At 37.7% G+C, this 21,821-nt stretch overlaps 1 protein-coding gene across 15 annotated transcripts in view; it reads right to left on the bottom strand.

The window, feature by feature from the left end:
• Positions 1-21,821, bottom strand: part of MAP2K5 (mitogen-activated protein kinase kinase 5) — a 263,833-nt gene that overhangs the window by 155,230 nt on the left and 86,782 nt on the right. For all 15 annotated transcript variants that reach the window (XM_042252082.2, XM_027971523.2, XM_042252077.1 and 12 more), the window contains 3 exons: positions 14,966-15,034; positions 14,791-14,872; positions 3,306-3,367 (listed from right to left, as the gene is read on the bottom strand). In XM_042252082.2, the coding sequence (XP_042108016.1) occupies positions 3,306-3,367; positions 14,791-14,872; positions 14,966-15,034 (213 nt within the window). The remainder of the gene's footprint in view (positions 1-3,305; positions 3,368-14,790; positions 14,873-14,965; positions 15,035-21,821) is intronic.

The following is a 21,821-nucleotide window of genomic DNA, read 5'->3' as shown; positions in this document are numbered from 1 at the left end:
CCCTAGAGCCTGTGCTCCATGAAAAGAAAAGCCACTGCAATGAGAAGCCTGAGCACCACACTAGACAGCAGCCCCCACTTGAGGAAACTAGAGAAAATCTGAGCACAGCAGCATTTTTAGGTGAGTCAGGAATATAAGAAAAACTACCATTATGAGAAGTAATTGGCAATTTACATATCTTGAGAATGATGGAAAGAGGGTTGGGGCTAAATATGCAAGGATTTTAGTTGATCAAAAAAGATTAAGAGCAATATTAAAAATAGAAATATAAAGGGAAAAACTCAATTTTAAAATACGAAAAATACAGAAGATAAAATCTATATCAATTAATGCTGAGCAGAAGTTAACATATTTAATTATTCTGAGTGGAATGTACTCCTGAAAAATTTGCTAATGCATTATAATCAATTCTATGATATATTTGTCTATTTTAAGAGAACAGAACACATATCTATAGTAAATGATTTCTTTCAGAATTCAGACTAAGTGGCATTACAATAAAACAAATGTACTCTGAACAGTAAGATAATAAAAAAAGAAACTATTAAAATAGCAATAACTACAACAGAAGGAAGAAACAGGACAAAAATATTTCCTTAAATGCTTGTAAAAAAATAACATCAACAATAAAAACAATATCTTCTTTGAGCAAAGGACAAGGTCATCTTATTTAGTAATCACCCTCTGAGTTCTGGAAACAAGGTTAAATTTCTCAACATAAGCTTAGTTGAATGTTATAAAGCTTTCCCATTAAAGATAGCTCCCCACTAAAAATTAGTCCCACAGAAAATGAATAATCAGAAAACATACAAGGCGAAGTCAATCCACCATATTCAGATTATTGGGCAGAAAAAAGCAAAATAAATACTGATTTTATGATACTTGCTAAAATTAAAAGTTTTGTTGGAGATTCAAAAAAGAAAATATTCTTCCAACTTTGCCAAAATAGACTACATTTTCCTTTAGAAGAAAAATAAGTGTACAGGGAGCTAGCAATCTGTTCATTGAAAATCTAGAGGGTATTATTGGTATTCAGCAAGCTAGGTTTCACAACAATGACTTGACAAAGCCTTGACACTAAAAGTGCTTATATCTGCTGTCAATCACTCACTCCTTGACATGTCAAGTGCACATTGTTTCAGGGACAACTTCAATCAACATTAGCACTCACAGTACACAGTGTCACTGCTTCAAAAATAAGAGGAAAAATAAAATGTGTTAGATGGCAGGGAAAGGCAGAAAGGCATTCTTCTTTATAGGAAGGCCAGATTCAAACAAAGTGGAAAAAAATCACTGAGCAAGTTGGAAGGCTGAAATCAACCAGTTTATATGGACTTCTTTTTCTGGGAAAATGCTCTCTTGCCATACATCCATCAAGAGATAATGTGAACAACATATTATAAAGGCTGACAGGGTCTATTCTGTAATGAACCTTGGATCTGTGGACCTGTACAGCATGCCAGACTATGAGAATTCAGAAAATAAAGTTACTGTGGGGAGGGAGAGATGCCGAGATGAGGTTCTAAGACATGAAAAGAATCTGAAGCAGTGTATATCGTTACTCTCGTATTCTTTCATTTGCACTTCTCTCTTTTACTTTTAAATATTGTTCTTCCTTTCATTTCCTCCTCATTTTTTCTCATTTTCTAGGAAAGCAGAGGGAAAGAGTATGGGGCCCAGAGTTAAATTGCCCTGGGTTCTGATTATTACTGATTAATTACAGAACTCTAGGCAAGCTATTTAACTTTGCCGTACCTCACCTTGCACATGTTTAAAATATGTACAATAATCTATAGTTACCGTGAAGGTTAACTGCATTTATTTCATTTATTTCAAATGCTTTTCACTAAAACCACTGTCATATTTTCGATTACCCAGTAGGCAAGCCCTGTATTGGAGTTGGATTTTTTTTTTTCCTGACTCCATTCACTTCACAGGCTTCCCACTTCAGGAGAATTGAAAATAGCAATGGCCTTGTGTGGCTGTCCTACACAAGAGGAAGGCAAGATTTATGAACTCCAGGAAGAACAAGCTTCTCTTCTGAAGAAGGCAGATTCCTATTTTAGCCAAGTTTGATAGATAATTGAGTACAGAGAACTCATATACTTTTTTCTTTTCCAATTGGTATCCCTCTTTTTTTTTTTTTTGCCCTTTATTATACGTGTTATTAAACTTTAGAGCCAAGAACTGCCAAAAGCCACAAAGCATTCATTCCCCCCAAGATTAAAAGAGGAAATGAAACATTTTTATTTTCATCTAAAATGGTGATTTAAGTACTCGAATTTCATACTCATCTACCTAAACATGTAGATTAGAAGCATCTTAGCAGCAATAGCATCAGAAAAGAAAGTTCTCAGCACCCTGGGCAGTTCACACTAATAATTGGAAAGAAAAAAGGAAAGCTGTGAATTACAATGAACTAAGACTAAATAAGGGTCCATGTTGGATTAAAGGATTTGAGTTGTCAGTTTGATGTATAATGAATGTGAAAATCAGCCATTTAATTAAATGGTACATGGTATAATCACTTTGTTCTGCATTAAACTGCTTAAGTTATCAGAGTGCCTTTAGGTTAGCAACTGTTTACTATTACACCACCCATGACTTCTCTTAGACACTGTTTAGCCTATGTTATTCCAAATTTGAAATCTGGAGTTTAAATAATAATGTTAATTTAGTTGATATATTTCATCAGTTTATTAGTGAATATAGAAAACTTCTTTTAATTGCAAAGGAATAAATTCCTAGATACAGATGGTGAAAAAATTAAAAGCCAAGTACATAAAACGTATACAAAAATCTTTAAGACTAAAGTAGTATTTCCTTGCAGATGGTTTTACTTTAATAATTTAGGCTTTAAACATATTTTCTAATTGTATGCCTGTAACTACAAAATGTCAATAAAACAGCTTTCTTTTTGAAGAATGTGGAAATTTTACTGATTAATAAGAGTAGTAAGATCCCTGCAAACACATGAACTAGCTCAAGTCAGAATATGCAGGAAATTCCCTAGCAGTGGGGCCCAGGTTCAATCCCTGGTCCAGAAACTAAAATCCTGCAAGCCGAACAGTGTGGCAAACAAACAAAAAATCCATAAGCCTGAAAACTGCCATGTTTCTATGTCATTATTATAGGGTGGTCTACAAAAGGAAGAAAGGACAAAAATGATGAGTTAAGAAGATCCTGACAGTCAGTAGCGATTGAAGAAAAAGAAAAACAAAAAATCCTAAGGCTATAAGGAGAATAATGCCTGACTAACACAAACAAATCATCCATATGTCACAGAGTGGAAGCCATATACTCACCGCCACTGCAATTCTTCCAAGGACATGCTCTGGAATTTTTCTATATACATCCAAAGATCCGCCTGTGGAGACAAACATGTTGTATTACGACAAATGAAACTACCAGAACAGTGCCCCCTCGGACACTGGGCCCCTCCTCTGACATCCACTGTGAGACTTTTCTTTTCCTCTACTAACAACATGAATTGGATGTCTAGGGTAAAATTGGCTTTCTAGTCCAGTTTCATTCATGATACAATCGTAATTCCAGATGAAGCATAACTAGATACTTTCATCTTATTCTCAAGTGTATAATCATACACATGTAAAAACTGAAAGAAAGTAGTGAAGGACCAGCTAAGTATCTGTACTTTATGTAAACCTAAATACATACGCAAAACTAAAGATTGATAGGACAATCATATCTAAGTATCGCACTGTGTTAACAGTTTTCTCAAAGGTAAACCAGGACCTTATCTTAGAATTTTCACATTAACCAAAGAGAAACTGGTGAGTATAATGTTCAAAATACACATAAAAATTAATAAAGTAAAATGGCACTGTTAACATCTATCTAAATGTATGTTAACCTTCAAATTAGGTACTATGGCAAGCAATTAACATATTCCAAAGAAGTTATCTTAGAACAAAATAATTTTTTGTTTTTTTGGAAATTCTCTGATACTGTTTTGAAAATGACTTTATGAGGTTAAAAAAAATCTCCTTAGTCATAATATTTTTCACTAAAATGGTATTCACTAATACCCTTCACCTTTACCAAACTGAGCTTTTGGTGGTTTCCAAAAAATAAAATCACTAGATTATAAACATAATAAAGACAGGAGTCATGTTGTTTTGATTTTTTATCAATCTAGAAATTAGCACAACTAGCAGAGAGTACATATTCTGTATCTGTTAGATACATAAATAAGTGAATTTAAATCACTATGAATTTTACCAGATAGGTTAAGTTGCTCTGAAAACAGTTTCAAAAGAAGGGACCACAAATCATTTGCAGCAACAATAACATGACTAAAATAACTGCATAACTTTCCCAGGAAACTATTTCAAAGGAACCAATATTCATTTGGAAGTATAAGGCAATGGCACCCCACTCCAGTACTCTTGCCTGGAAAATCCCATGGACGGAGGAGCCTGGTAGGCTGCAGTCCATGGGGTCGCTGAGAGTTGGACACGACTCAGCAACTTCACTTTCACTTTTCACTTTCATGCATTGGAGAAGGAAATGGCAACCCATTCCAGTGTTCTTGCTTGGAGAATCCCAGGTACGGCGGAGCCTGTGGGCTGCCATCTATGGGGTCGCACAGAGTCGGACACGACTGAAGCAACTTAGCATGCTTATTAAATGTTTAATCTTACACAAGTAGTATAAGAATTTCAGGAGGTTATGCAAAGAAACACTACTTTACTCCTACTAATGATATGATTGTATGAGAACTATTTTAACCACATGCAATAATATTTCTTTGAGTCAAGGGTGAGACTTACAGTCTTTCAGCTCCATGAAGGAATCCTGGAGCTGAAAGACTGTAAGATTACCCAAGATATCTGAGAAACAATTTTTGTTTCTATTACAGGCTAAAAATTCATATTTACCAATTTACCACTAGATGATTTGTAAGTATGCCTCATAAGATAATACCATGGAGCATATTATCCTTTTCAAACGCAGTTAAGTCTATTTGGCAAATACAAAATTTTTTAATGTGAAGTTTTCCTAAAGCTGAACATCAGAGAAAAAATTATTTTTCCCTGTAAAAAATATTACATATATTCAATACATAAAGAAACTGGCTTTGTATTTATCCTGTTTAAAGGAGGAAAATTATCACTTTTTGCAGCAGCTTTGGCTTGTATTTTCCAGATTCTGATGAGAAGCTGGAAATCCACAGTATGACTAAACCTTATGCTTTGTCTCCGGGTGTTACTGGGAAGAGAATGAAAAAGACACTTCTGCAATGAGGTGAACCATATTTATTTACTAAAGTGGCATTTTTATTATATATGCAATAAAAGTGAAAACATGGTAGAGAAAACATTTCATGTTCTCATTGATCTTTCAGATGAACTGGCAGTTGCAAGGATAAAAAATTCTCAAGAATATCAAGCTTTACATGTTGGTTTTTGGAATGCTCAGAAATAGAGTTTAGCAGGCCAATCCCCTATGATGTGAACAGCTCGAGTGGCTCAAAACCAGGAGGTGCAAATCTGTTCACATATACTACTAAGAAGTCCTAAGAGGAGATTCACTTTTACATAGGCTATAAATCGGGCCTAATTAGCTAACAGGACAATAGTCAACAAGCTAAATCAAAAAAGGCAAAGATTAGGTTATTACCATTACTAGTAGAACAAGCCAAAAAGAAATCCCACTTTGAGGTAATTCACTGGTTTTTTTAAAATATCTACTTAATCTCGGTTATATCCCACTCTCCTTAGCCATCCATATGGGGAAATCTTTACATAGCTGGCTTTGTTGTCATCACAGATTCATCTTGTCTCTGACACAATCATTAGATCCACTTAGAATCAAGAGTTCTGAGACTTCCCTAGTGGTCCAATGGCTAAGACTTCACACTCCCAATGCAGGGGCCCCTGAGTTCAAGGTCAGAAAATTAGATCCCACATGCCGCAACTAACAGTTTGAATGCTACAGCAAACACTGGAGATCTCATATGCCCTAAGTAAGACCTGGCACAGCCAAATGCATACATACATATATATATTTTTAAAAAGAGACTCAAGAGCTCCTACCAAGCCAGATGAGTTCTCATGATATTAAGTAATTCTTATCAGGCTAGACATGGCAGAGGATTTTCTGTTGAATTTTTACTGAGTTTTACTATCATTTCTATCGTATAGGCCTATCCCCAAAAGGCAATCCTTAGACTCATCAAATCTCAGCACATTAGTGCTGGAGGGACATTAAAGATCAGTCCAATAACTTTATTTGACAGGGGAGAGAAACTGAGTCCTGGAGAGTGGGGTGTTCTAGTCACAGCCATGAGTCAGTTGAGGCCAGAACCCAGGAAAGACTGGAGTCTTTGACTTCTTAGAACTCCAAAGATCTAAAAGGTTTCCCCATAAGACACAGCTTGAGAATCACATGTGAACTTTTTAGTCTCACTGAAATGAGACAATATGACACACACTCAGAGAGATAGGTTAATCTTAGCTGCAATACTGGTATGCTAGGCATGTAGAGACTCATTTATCTGTTGCATGTTTGGTTTGATCCTTTTCCTCACGATTCCAAGATCATTGGTCCAGGTCACTGTGACCTGTCACTTTCTTGCATTCCCTAGCCTTAGTCAGTCATTTCCTTGCATGCTACTATCTACCATGAGAACTAGGAGGAAGAATGCTAATAGAAGAGCAAAAAACTCATCTCAACTGCCAAACAACTACACAGTTCTGCTGATGAAGTGGGGCTATTATCTTCATTAAATTAAGTCAAAAGAACTCATGGGGTAAGGTCTCTGCTTATCCTAATACAGGGCTACAGTACAAAGTAGTATCTTGCATGTGGAATACACACAGATATATAGCAAATGAACAAAGCAATATTACTATGATATTCATCTCAACATTTTCCTTAAAATAATGATTATTATTAATTATTAATTTGGAAATATTAAAATAGAATTCTGGTAGAACTATTCAAAACCCTAAAGAATGATGCCATCAAGATGTTGTATTCAATATGTCAACAAATCTGCAAGACCCAGCAGTGGCCACAGGATTGGAAAAGATCAATCTTCATCCCAATTCCCAAGAAGGGTAATACCAAAGAATGTGCTAGCCATCGAACAACTGCACTCATCTCCCATGCTAGTAAGGTCATGCTTAAAATCTTGTAAGAACTTCCAGATGTCCAAGTTGGGTTTAGAAAAGGAAGAGGAACCAGAGATCAAATTGCCAACATTCACTGGTTCATAGAGAAAGCATGGGAATTTCGGAGAAACATCTACCTCTGTTTCATTGACTACGCTAAAGCCTTTGACTGCGTGGATCATACCAGACTGTGGAAAGCTCTTAAAAAGATGGGAACACCTGACCATCTTACTGTCTCCTGAGAAACCTGTATGCGGGTCAGGAAGCAACAGTGAGAACCCTGTAAGGAACAACTGACTGGTTCAAGACTGAGAAAGGAGTACGACAGGGCTGTCTGCTGTCACCCTGTTTGTTTAACCTGTATGCTGAGCACATCATGAGAAATGCCGGGCTGGATGAGTTACAAGCTGGAATTAAGACAGGCAGAAGAAACAACAACCACCTCAGATATGCAGATAATACCACTCTAAAGGCAGAAAGCAAACAGGAACTAAAGAGGGTCTTGATGAGGGTGAATGAGGAGAGTGAAAGAGCTGGTTTAAAACTAAATATTAAGAAAACTAAGATCATGGTATCCAGCCCCATTACTTCATGGCAAATAGAAGGGAAAAAGGTGGAAGTAGTGACAGATTTCCTCTTCTTGGGCTCTAAGACCACTGTGGATGGTGACCACAGCCATGAAATCAGAAGATTGCTTCTTGGCAGGCAAGCTATGATAAACCTAGACAGTGTGTCAAAAACATTACTCTGCTGACAAAGGTCCTTATAGTCAAGGCGATGATCTTCCCACTGGTCATGTATAATTGGGAGAGCTGGACCATAAAGAAGGCAGAACACCAAAGAAGTGATGCCTTTGAACTGTGGTGTTGGAGAAGAGCCCTAAAGTCCCTTGGACAGTAAGGAGATCAAACCAATCAATCTTAAGGGAAATCAATTCTGAAAACTCATCAGAAGGGCTGATGGTAAAGCTGAAGCTCCAATATTTTGGTCATTTGATATGAACAGCTGACTCACTGGAAAAGTCCCTGATGCTGGGAAAGATCGAGGGCAGAAGGAGAAGGGGGCATCAGAGGATGAGATGGCTGGATGGCATCACTGATGCAAAGGATGGCATCACTGATGGCATCACTTTGCATGGGGCTGCAAAGAGTTGGACATGACAGGGTGACTGAACAGCAACAATTATTAATACTAAATACTAAAAAATCTGAAGCCACAAGCAAGAATTTCAGAAGCTCTCTTAGCCTCTTCCTGTTGAAAAAAATTAACAGTCCTTTCTTTCTTTGCAACACGGGTTGTGGGGGAAACAATTTATTCCCATGATGGTAATTCAAATACATGTACATAAAGTCTCACATGCTATATTTGGGTATTTCTGAGTGAACTTAATTTTGACTTAATGAGAAGGCATACATATCACTTCCCTACTTGAAACCTTTTAATACATCCTTACAAATTCAGGCTGAAACATAAATTCCTCACCAGGACCTATAAGGCCTACACAATTTAGCTTCTGCCTACTTCTCTGTCCTCCTGTCTGGCCCCAGGTCCTCCCAAATCACCAAGACTTTCTTGTGGGGACCGATTACACCTTGCTTCCCATCTTAGAGCATTTATACTTGATATTCCCTCTGCCTTGAAGATCCTCCCTAAGCTGGCTCACTGACTCAGTCTCTGCGAAAATGCCACTCCCATAAAGAAGCCATCCCTGACTGTCAAAGGTAGCACCTCCTCTCCTTATTAGTCATCATCTATCTGCTTTAGGTTCTAATTACACTTACTCCTCTCTGTGAACATACTGTATGTTTCTTGTCTGTCTCCCCTTCTAGAATTTAAGTCCTGTACCAACAGGGATTAAGTCTTGTTCACTGTTATACCCCCAGGTTTAGAATAGTGTCTGAAAGAAAACGCTCAATTGATATCTGGAAATAAACAATATATGATTAAAATAAACAATGAAACTCTACACTGAAATGAGAGATCTAGGCTGAGAGAAAGTTATGAAGTTTTACTGCCATAGTAAGAGAAGGGTTGACAGAGGATGGTACACAGTTTTGGGTCCACATATTTTTGAGGACTGTTTTGCTGTATTACAGACAGAATGAAAGCCCAAAAAAGGGAGGGTGGTTAATGAAGAAACTCTGCCAACGGGATGCACATGTAAAGAGATTTTCCTTAGGCAGCTCTTCATGTAAGAGGTGAGTCAGGCGTGTGCAGTTGTGACTAAGTTACAGGTGGAAGAGTGAGGACCTGTGAGAGCTCACTATTGTCTCTGAATGAGAAAAAGGCAGGTGAAATCTGGGGAAGGGGAATCAAGTTTTAGAAGAGTTGATGAGGATATGAGAAAAACTGAAGTGAGAGATTTGATTGTTCAGGGACCAGTTAGTGTGGAGTAAAGGGAGTTGCCAAAAGCAGTAGAAGGGTTTGAGAGCCTAGAGAGTGATAAGTCTCAGAAACAGTATTAAATACAGACTACAAAGCGAATATCTTAAGTCAAGGATTTAAAGCATTAAAACGTATTAAAAGGTGATATCACTGAAAATGGCAAGGTATAATAAGGTCCTCTGAAAATTCCCTTCTCCGCAAAAGCAATGAAAGAACAGACAAAATTTGTCAGAATCAACCTTTCCAGAACTCTGGAAATTAGCCAAAGGACTGTAGCCACCCCAAAATTATTTGTTCAGGACTATGCTTGAATCTTGGTAAGAAGAGCAAGCTCTGTGGCATTTTAACTTGCCTGCTCTCCACCTTCAGCATAGCCTTGAATATCAGCAGCCTGCCAATACAGTAAACACCAGCTGCCTGACAGTCACTGCACAGGCAGAGTTCAGCTGGTGCTCCTTCAAGATGATATAACAATTAAAACATATATGCATCTAACAACAGAATGCCAAAATATTTGATGCATAAACTGACAAAACTGAGGGGAGAAACAGGCAACAAAATACCCCACCTCAATACCCCATACTTTCAACAATAGACAGAACAACTGCACTAAAGATTAACATGGAAATAAAATACTTAACACCGTAAACCAACTAGTCCTGACAGACATCTGAAGAATACCCTACCCAACAACAGCAGAATGCATTTTTCAGGTGCACATTGAACATGCTCCAGAACGATGTTTTAGAGCATAAAACAAACCTCAGTATGTTCGAAAGGACTGAAATCACACAAAGTATGTTTTCTGACCTCAGTGGAATATTGGAAACCAACAACAGAAGGACAAATTCAACATGGAAAATGACGCACTCCTAAGAAATAAATCACAAGGGATTATCTTCATGGGGAATTAGAAAATACTTTGAGGTAAATGAAAATGAAAAAAACAAAACCAACATATGAAAACTTCTGGAGTGCAGCTAAAGCAGTGCTTAGAGGGAAAAGTATAGCTATAAACACCTACATTAAATAAGAAAGATTTCAAATCAATATCCTAACTTCACACCTTAAAAATACAGAAAAAGAGCAAACTAAAAACAGTGCTCGTAGAAAAAAATGAATAAATATTAGACTAAAGGTAAATGACAACAGAAAAAAAATAGAGAAAATCAAAGAAATCAAGAGTTTGTTCTTTGAAAAAGACAAAGAAACCGACCAACTTTTAGCTACCCTGAATTAGAAGACGCTTACTCCTTGGAAGAAAAGTTATGACCAACCTAGATACTATACTCAAAAGCAGAGACATTACTTTGCTGACTAAGGTCCATCTAGTCAAGGCTATGGTTTTTCCTGTGGTCATGTATGGATGTGAGAGTTGGACTGTGAAGAAGGCTGAGCACAGAAGAATTGATGCTTTTGAACTGTGGTGTTGGAGAAGACTCTTGAGAGTCCCTTGGACTTCAAGGAGATCCAACCAGTTCATTCTGAAGGAGATCAGCCCTGGGATTTCTTTGGAAGGAATGATGCTAAAGCTGAAACTCCAGTACTTTGGCCACCTCATGAGAAGAGTTGACTCATTGGAAAAGACTCTGATGCTAGGAGGGATTGGGGGCAGGAGGAGAAGGGGACGACCGAGGATGAGATGGCTGGATGGCATCATGGACTTGATGGACGTGAGTCTGAGTGAACTCTGGGAGTTGGTGATGGACAGGGAGGCCTGGCGTGCTGCGATTCATGGGGTCGCAAAGCGTCGGACACGACTGAGCGACTGAACTGAACTGAACTGAAGAAAAAAGGGATATGATTCAAATGACTAAAATCTGGAATGAAAGAGAGAACATCAATACTGACTTTACAGATATAAAAATGATTATAAAGGAATACTAATTGTTTACCAACAAATTAGATAATCTAGATAAAATGAACAAACTTTCAGAAAGCCACAAACTACCAAAACTGTCTCAGGAAGAAATAGAAATGCTGAATAAACCTATAACTAGTAAAGATATTGGTTGGTAATTTTAAAAGCTACATCACAATACTATTCAGTATTACTGGAAGCAAATTTTGACATATGTCCCAACTTGGGTGAATCTTGAGGACATTATGAAAAGTGAAACAAGCCAGTCCCCAGAAGACAAATACTGTGAGATTCCACTTAGATGAGGCATCCACAGTAGCCCAATTCATAGAGACAAATGTAGAATGTTTGCTGTCAGGGGCTGGGAACAGGAGGTAGAGAGTCATACTTTAATGGGTATAGAGCTTCAGTTTTGCAAAAGGAAAGGAGTTCTAGAGATATACAGTGTCAGTGGTTGCACAGTAATGTGAATATACTTAATGCTGTTGAACTACACACTTTAAAATGGCTAATATGGTAAATCATATACGTATTATACCACAATTTAAAAAAAATTTTGGAAAAGAGAGTCTTATGCACACCATCTTGCAAATCCTACTTGGCCACATAACAATGGGCCTTGGGGCTAGAACAGTTGCTTACTAAGAGATAAAGAGGCCATATAGCCTGTGGTGGGTTTATCTCCTTGTTTTGGACCCTTTCCCTGTTTTAGGCTCAATATGTACTTCTCTGTCCTGTTTAAGCATGTGCCTCAGTGGACCTTAGGCACACCTTCAGGTTTTAGCATTTCTGACTCCAAGGGAGTGAGGTGGAGTGGGGGCTACTTTTGCTGCAACATTGATGGGTATGTGCAGGCCAACTGCCCTCCACAGACTGCCAGGAGGGACCTGCTGCTGGCCATGGGAAACTGACACCCACTACTGAAGCTGATCTTGCTCTGTCTCTCATTTTATTATGTGACTAAAGAATTGTTCAGTCCAGCGCTTGCCTGGATTGTGTTTTTCTTGGCAACTCCAGTACCAAGATGCAATGGGCAGAAGTACTGAACTTCTAATAACAGACAACAGATGCCACCTGACCTAAGAACTACTCACAAACAAAACCTCAGGACCAGAGGTTTCACCAGTGGATTACACCAAATGTTTTAAGAAAAATTAACATCAATCTTTCTAGCAAACTCTTCCAAAAAATGGAAGAGGACAGAACACTGTACACACATCCTTTGAGGACAGAAATATCTGGGTCTCAAACTCACACAGTGACATTACAAGAAAAACTACGAATCAATATCACTTAAGAATATGAATGCAAAAATCCTCAGCAACATACTAGTAAACTAAATCCAGCAACATATAAAATGGATTATACAAGATTGGTTCAATATGCAAAAATCTATTAACACACTATAACTATGGAATAAAGGACAAAAAAACACATGATCATTTCAATAGAAAAAGCACCTGACAAAATCTAATGCTGATTTATGATAAAAAATATAAAACAAACTTGGAAGAGAAGGAGACTTCCACAACTTGATAAACGACACCTACCAAAAACCCACAGCTAAATCGTACTTGATGATGAAAGACTCAAAGCTTCCCCTCTAAGGAACATCAGTGCTCATCACGGATGAAAGAGTAACAAAATATGGTACATCCATATAATGGACTATTAGGCGGTCGTAAAAAAAGGAATGAAGTACTAATAAATGCTATAACGTGGGTGAACCTTGAGAACACTATGCTAAGTGAAAGCAGCCAGACGCAATGGCCACATACTGTATGATTTCACTTATCTGAAATGTCCAAAATAGGGAAATTCATAGAGATAAAAAGTAGACTAATGGTTGCCAGGGACTAGAGGGAAGAGAATATAGGAAGCGACTACTAATGCGTGGGGAGTTTATTTCTGGGGTGATAAAAACGTTTTGGAATTGGTGGTAATGGTTATACAATCCTATGAATGTACTAAAAACCACTGAACTGTACAAATGCACATCCTTCATTTAGAAGGATGAATTTTATGGAATTTGAACATACCATCTTAATAAATACATTTTTTAACATAACACAAATTAAAGAGTCAAAAAAGGATGACGGAAAGCCATAAAACAATGACATGTACTGGCTCTATGAAGGGCTCCCCAGGTGGTTCAGTGGTAAAGGACCCACGTGCCAATGGAAGGAGATGCAGGGGATGCGGGTTTGATCCCTGGGTCAGGAAGAGCCCCTGAAGGAGGAAATGGCAATCTGTTCCAGTATTCTTGCCTGGAAACTTCCATGGACAGAGGAGCCTGGCAGGCTACATATAGTCCATGGGGTTGCAATGGTCAGAATCAACAGAGTGAGTGAGCATGCACACACTCACTGGCTCTGTGAACTCACTTTTTCTAGCTGGTCTCCTTGAAGAGTAACCGTCATACTAATATGTTTGTAAGACTTTTAATTCTTGACATCTACTATAACAAATTTAGAACACATTCTTATAGTATTAAGGTATCAATGTAGGCTCATTAAAAAGTCTTATAGGGAATGAACTAACTGTATTATTAATATAATGAGAATGCCCCAAATGAACTATATATATATAAAATATATTTATATATATTTGGCTGCATCCCTTGACTTGAGGGATCTGCATTCCCCAACCAGGGACTGAACCCAGGTCACAGCAGTGAAAGCATTGAGTCCTAACCACTGGACCACCAGGGAACTCCAAATGTTGAGTTTTAATGAGCTGGACATTAAAAAATTGAATATGTGAAACGTAAAGACTGCTCTGATTTCAAATGTGTAAACAATAACAATGGCGACATCATTTCACTGACAGGGAACCAAGAAACCTGCATTTTTGCCATAATATTCAGATCAAAAAAGATTTACCAAAGTAGAAATGAATAAAAAATAAAGGAAGGAAGCAAAGGGCTAGAGTCCAAAGAAAACTAAACACATCTTGGCTAAACAGCTGTGCTAGAAAACGATTTCTTATCTTGCAATTAAGAACCGATTTCTTTCTAAAAGACATAGGACATTGGGTTAATAGATTTCTTTAAAAGAAAATCTGTTTTGGCTATTGAAACATTAAAAGAACAGAACATCTGTTTCACAAGTGAAGACAGATTGTATAGAAGAATCAAATACCAAACCACCAATTAAACTAGCATTTAATCTGTTCTATTTAAATTTTCAATAAAAGTAAATGAAACTACATTCTTGAAATTATAGCTCAACTATAAATATTTAACACTAGGAACCCTTAACATTAAGATGTTTTACAGCATAAAGGAGGTGCTTATTAGTATATTTTAATTATTTTTAATTCTACATGATACCTGTGTCAACATCAGGTTTTAAACTATTCTACTCTCAAAATCACTTTTAAAGTATTATAAAAGGGAAAACTCACCATCCATAAATTCAGTACATATTGAAATCCTGTTCTCCACGAAAAATGCACCATAAAACCCTATGATATATGATGAATCACACTGTAACAAAAATAAGACAAAAGCAGTTAAAAGCCTGCAAGCCAATACCACAGGCATACTTTATAAGGAAAAATAACCAAGGAAAAAAATTACCTTATAAAGAATTTCCAATTCAGACATAATTTGCTTCTGAAGTTCCAGTGTAATATCTAGTAGTATGACCTAAACACATAAAGGAATCAACATTCACACACTTATTCACCTTAAGATTAAATCTAGCCATATTCACTATGAAATATAAAAACTAAAAAATATGGTGTTTCCCCTATTCATTCCACCTTTCTCCTCTCCACCACCATAACCTCTGGTAATACAAACTGTGTCCACATCTGTCTAACACTTTGTATTGGGGGCGGTGGTACAGAAGTGATTGATGGGATCAAGGAAAAAGCCAGGTCTCAAAGGTCAGTATTAATGGCTTCAAAAGTCAGTTACGTTATAACACCCTTAATTTACACACCCTATTTTGGCCACATTGGTTATTTTGAGACGAGGAAGACCGGAGTGACCCTGAAACCATTAAAAATTAATTGTCTTGTAATTCAGATACTGGGCAAAGCAGAAGAGAATGATAAGTAAAAATAACATTTAAAGTAGATTTTTAGTTATGAGAGAAATAAGGAGTTTTAAAAATATATCAGGTTTTTATACTCTTCCAATTGGGTAATCTTTCTTTGCCACAACTGTTATAAAATTGAGCTTAAAGGGACCTCAGAAATTATTTCACCTAATTCCTTTCTTTCTAAAGAGGAAGAAACCAAAACTCTGAGGAGTGACGAGGCTCGGCAACATCAGGGCCTCTCCCTGATTCCAAGGACCACACACTTTCCAGTATGTTCCAAGGCTTTATGGTTTCCCTTAAAATATCAACCAATGAGTCAAATTCATAACACAGAAATGTACGATAATTTATAAACATACATAGAACAATACTAGTTTATTTTGAACACTTATTTTAAGAAAGAAGACCATCAACCATTCAAATTTTACTCAGTATTTACTGTGAAGTCAATTCAAAGGGAATTGTTTTTTACTTAAAAAGAACAGTGATGATAACAAAATAACTAGACAATAGCTTTAAAGATTCGTGGCAGAGTTTCTGATTCCAGACATTACTAGATAAAAACTTATTCAGGATTACCAAGGACAGTAATTATACACCATCCAACACTGATCAACATTTTGTATACAATTGCAGAATATATATATAAACACACACACACATATATATAATTATACTGGAGGAAAAAACATAAATTTTCAATTGTAAACTGATGACAGAGCAAGGAAAGAAAAGGATAGTCTCTAAAAACACAAATTTTCTAGTACTGACATCCACTGGGGGAGGGCAGAGTGAGTACAAGAAGGCACAGCAGTTTCTATCAAGAGTTTGCTTTAGGGTTATTTATAAAAGCTCTCACTAAACTAGATTGTAAGTGTAAGGCAAAACTGCCAAGAAAACATTTAAACATTTCCCTCAATCAATAGTCATTTGTTCCAATATTCACTTACATTTTTGCTCCTGTATAAAATTTAGCAAGAAAATTAATTCATCTAGTGTTGTTTCAATTCTATACTATATATCAGAGCTAATATTGACCCTCTGTGTCAAGTACAGGGAAGCTTCCAGCCTGAAAAATTCTGCTAAAAGGAATAAAGCATCATTTAAAGCAGTGGTGCTCAACCCTGGCCTCACATTATAATTACCTTTATATCAAGGTACTTATATACAATAAGGACACTTTAAAAAAAAAGCCTGATGATGCACAGGCTTTACCCAGAATAAGGGAATCAGAATCTCTGGGGGTTGGGCCCATATCTTTGCATTTTTAAAAACTTGCCAGCTGATTTGTAGCCCACAGTAAGGTTGAGAATCCCTTATTTAAAGTTTCAAAAAAAATGCTGTTTATTCAGTGTGCAGTCTCACTACCAAATATCTGCATCTCCAGGCCCCTAATCAAGAAACAACATGATTCCACACCGCTAACCGAAACCTCGGAATGACCTAAAACGACCAGCCAAGAACATATCCTTTTCACAGAGAATCTTAATTAGGCTTCCATAGTCTGGAATAAAGTTGAGATTCTAGCATGATATTCAAGGAATTTTCCCAAAGTCTACCTCCAATCTGTTACTCCAGTTCCTTCTCCCCCCACTCCTTACCACAAACCCACTCTACATGTAAACCAGGTGACTGCTCCCAGCCCACATGTCCTGTGCTCTCCCCCAGTTCAGTCTCTAGTCCAGGGGCTCCCTCCACTCGAGGTGTGCTTTCTTGCTCCATTCCATAGCCACGGGCCATAATACCTTTTCTATGCTTTAAACATAGCTTGAATGCCACCACCACCTCCATCAGGCCGGCCCTAAGGCCTTCCATCAGACCCTCTATCTTTCTCCCATCACACGCTGCCTTTCGCATCAATGCCTTGGCTCCTAAAAACTGAAGCCCAGAGAGTACAGTGGTTCTAAGCCTGTGAAGGGCAACAACTAAGCCTGGTGCATTTTTCTCTGGTTCCCTCCCTCCGTACCCAGCACCCAGCACCCAGTCTTAAACAAGTGGTGCCCACTGACTGATGCGGTACTTAATTCTCTAAATAAGAAGCTACTTCTAGACAGGAAGGAAATGAATTGTTTGATTTCTATAATTGAACTTAAAATCAAAGACATAAACACCAAAATGAATAAAATTGCCACACTGGCCTAAACTGTAGCGAGTAATAGTGTATTTGTGGGACCAATCCATTGCACTCTAAAAGGTCTTGATCATTCTTGAAATTTGCTTTAATCCAGAATAGTGGAGATTCCATAATGGTAAAAAAGTGAATAAAGTAATTTCTGGGAACTTGAGAAGGAAAGTAAAATCTACGCTAAAATGGAAAAACTGGAAAAAAAGCATGAGAAATACTAAAATTTTTTTGGAAGAACAAGGAAAGTATGAACTCCGTGAGTCTTCATGATTATTTTCTCTTCTCTTTAGGAAGAGCTCAATTTTTCAAACTGGAGAGAATTTGAACATGAAGCACTTCCTGGAGAAAGGGTTAAGTGAGAAACTGAAATACCTGACTGCATTTCCGCTGTTCTCCACTACACCTCCAGGACAAATAAGGATGAGTTGTCAAGTTAAATATAAGCAGTCAAGTGACTGAATTATAATTTACTCTGTGCTCAATTTAAATTAGTGTGAGGCTATTAAAATATACAGTATAAATACGGCAATTCATCACAAGCTGTCATGGATGACTTCATTTATTTGCTGGAGTGGCACACGCTCCACTAAAGGGAAGGAGAGCAAAATCACAGGTCAAATTAAGCTGCTATTCTGTTTTAATTCGCTTATTTAATCTGTGGCGACATAATTGTCTTTTACAGTATGTACAACTCAGAAAGGAAATTTGGGAGGATTACAGTCAGTATACAAATGATTAATCAAATGGTCCATTTAAATGCTACTTTAAAAGCAGCAGAAACCCAAAGCAGTCAAAGAATGATAATCAGCATGTGCTACGTACAAGGCTAAATTTCCTGTACAGTGGGTTTTTCCCAATTAGAAAATATATAGTACAAGGGAATCTTTTAAGCTCTACTCTTTCAAAGATTTTATAGAATACATTAACAGTATAAAAAGGTTCTATTTGCAAAATGGCTAAGAGTATTTTTATTTGTTTTCTGCTCTACTTGTTTGCAATCGTCTTGCTTAACTACATTTCTCCCACCACTGTCACCCCCTAAAAGCTAGTTAGAAACACGTATTTAGATACAGTCATCAAATAGTTATCTTTAAAATAGCACTAGTGACATTTTCAAAGTACTCTCTTTGAGGCATTTTTTTTTTCTAAATTCAGTGATATAAATTAAAAATTCAGGGTATTTCTATTAATTCCAAAGTTCAACTTGCTTTTTATAATATCTGAAGTGATGTTTTCCACCTCTGAAGTTTGAAGTGGTAAACACTAATATGCTTAGACACTCCAATAACCTTTGGGCAAAAAAGTCTAAAAAATAAGAACAAAAATTAGAAATATTTTGAGTAGGAAGAGAAAAGTAACAGATTTTCAAGGACTCTCATCTAATTGATCCCACATGACATTAAAATATGGGTGAAAATGATCATTTGACTTGGGAAATTAAATTTCCCTCATTCTATGCAGGCATCAGAGCCCTGAAGGTGATTCTGTTTAGACAAGGACTGTGATTCGCTGCTCTTTGCAATCCCTCTATGACACTAGACAGCCTGGTTTCACAGCTGAGGTCACTAAGAGGTTCAAGTGACATGCTTGAAGTCACGCAAAAGTCAGGAGGGGTTCAGGAAAAGATCAAATGTGCTTCTAACTCTTAACCTTTCATTTCAGCCCTTGATATAAAAAATGCTAAGAAATACTCTGGGTGAGAGCAATGAACACAAAGAACACTATGGGATATTTTGCTTGTGAACCAAACTTGCTTTTAGGATATTACTTTAAAACATGAATGAATGAACTAAAGAACAAATGAAACACTAAAGTTTATTTATTCAGTTAGTTGTTTTCAACAGATTATGTGTTGAACACCAAGTCATGACATGGCGTGCTCTGTATTACACTCTGTATGCAAGGGTCTACATAAATCAATGACTAAGACAAGAAGATAACAAGACCTGTTCCCCACTTTCAAAGAGACTTCAGTGTACTAGGGGAAAATGTAACATGCATACTATTAGAACACCAGAAGTCACCATGTGATGACACCCATAAGGGACACATTCAGAGAATCCTAGAGAGGTCTGAAGGAGAAGGTGGTAAGTGATAGATCTACCAGATGTGACAGGATCTATTCAAGTCAGCTCAAGGAGGAGCAAGCTTCGGAGCTGACCCGTGACAGATGTTGAGGATTTGGACAGGTTGGAGACACTGGGTAAAGGCATTCTAATTAGAAATACATGAATAAAAGTATTGAAGTAAGAAAGTACTTGGGTTCAGATAAGGCAATGAATTCAACTTAAAAGCAGCACAGAATTCAGACACATAAGATAATGCTTTAGAAGTAGGCTGAGGATGTATTGTGCAAGATCTTGAGCTCCATCCCATAGAGCTTTTAGTTTACTTGGAGGTAATGCAGAGCCTTTGAAGACTTTTGAGAAGGGAAGAAATGTGCTATGCTTTAAGAAGCCAAATCCCAAAGGAGTGAACAGAAATACAAAACAGAGGTTAACAGCATGGACTTGATTGAGGCAAGACTTCCCTGGATTCAAAGCTTGTTTCCATTACTTATTAGGTGCAGGACTAAGCTATTTAAGTATTCTGTGCCTCAGCTTCTGCATCTGTAAAATGAGGATCCATAACAGTAATAAATGCAAAAGGTCACGGTGAGCTTTAAACATGGAAAATGTACGTAGAATGCTTAGCAGAATTTTTTGTTGTTTAGTTCCTAAGTCTTGTCTGACTCTTTTGTGACTCCATGGACTGTAGCTGACCAGGCTCCTCTGTTCACGGGATTCTCCAGGAAAGAACACTAGAATGCGCTGCCATTTCCTTGCCCGGGGTGGGGCGAGGGGCGGGTCTTCCTGACCCAGGGATTGAACCTGGGTCTCCTGCATTGGCAAGTGGATTCTTTATCAGTCACCAGAGTAGACGCTTGTGTGTGGGTGTGTGCTCAGATGCTCATTTGTGTCTGACTCTTTGCAATGCCATGGACTGTAGCCTGCCGGGTTCCTCTGTCCATGGAATTCTCCAGGCAAGAATACTGGAACAGGTTTCCATTTCATACCCCAGGGGACCTTACCTACCCAATGCATCTCCAGCAGATTATTTACCACCATACCACCTGGGAAGCCCAGACACCTGCTAAGTATAGTACTATTGGATAGTACTATCTATTGGACTTCTGTAGCTTCTATTTTCAAGAGAACAATTTAAAAGCTGGTCAAGAGACATGTCTGCCAAGAGGCAAAAATAAGTGTATGGATTAGCACAGTGATAAGAATGGGAAAGATACTAAAAATAAATAAATAAATAAATAACAACAAAACAGAAAAAATCAACAGGCTTCCAGAAATTAGACATCAGCTAAAATAGGACAGTGATCTCTGAGAGATGGAAAACCAAAGAGATGAGTCCTATGACCAGGTTAGTGACTAGACAAGAGTTTTTAGTACCCATGTAGGGAGGGGATCCTAGGGGAGCTCAACCACCTCCCTAAGCTGAGAGAACTGGGAGTTCTGAGGAGGCCAAGGCAGCTAGAATTCACTGGAAGAAGAGCAAAAGGAGACAGCCGCAGAAAGCTGCAGAGGACACCTGGAGTCTTTAGGTGAGTAATGATTAGCACATGGATGTCAGGAAACTACATGGGGCCAGGGAAAGAACCCCAAGAAAGAACCAGAAGAAACGATCTCCAGACCTTCAGACCTCACACTAGGCAGAGACTGTGTTCCCACCAGGAAGGATGAAAACCCTATATTTGCCAAAGTATCAGGACAGAGTATTCAGAAGACTACTGCTTCAGTTGACTCGGGAAAGTTAGCTCTAGACTAAACACTGGAAAATTCTGAAAGAGATGGGAATATCAGACCACTTGACCTGCCTCTTGAGAAATCTGTATGCAGGTCAGGAAGCAACAGTTAGAACTGGACATGGAACAACAGATTGGTTCCAGACAGGAAAAGGAGTACATCAAGGCTATATATTGTCATCCTGCTTATTTAACTTATATGCAGAGTACATCATGAGAAAACGCTGGGCTGGATGAAGCACAAGCTGGAATCAAGATTGCCGGGAGAAATATCAATAACCTCAGATATGCAGATGACACCACCCTTATGGCAGAAAGTGAAGAAGAACTAAAGAGCCTCTTGATGAACGTGAAAGAAGAGAGTGAAAAAGTTGGCTTAAAGCTCAACAATCAGAAAACTAAGATCATGGCATCCGGTCCCATCAGTTCAGTTCAGTTCAGTTGCTCAGTGGTGTCTGACTCTTTG

The sequence above is a fragment of the Ovis aries genome, chromosome 7, assembly GCF_016772045.2.
Source record: "Ovis aries strain OAR_USU_Benz2616 breed Rambouillet chromosome 7, ARS-UI_Ramb_v3.0, whole genome shotgun sequence".
Lineage (NCBI taxonomy): Eukaryota > Metazoa > Chordata > Mammalia > Artiodactyla > Bovidae > Ovis > Ovis aries.
The sequence above is the reverse complement of the archived record's forward strand: the minus strand, read 5'-3'. Positions and strand labels throughout refer to the sequence as shown.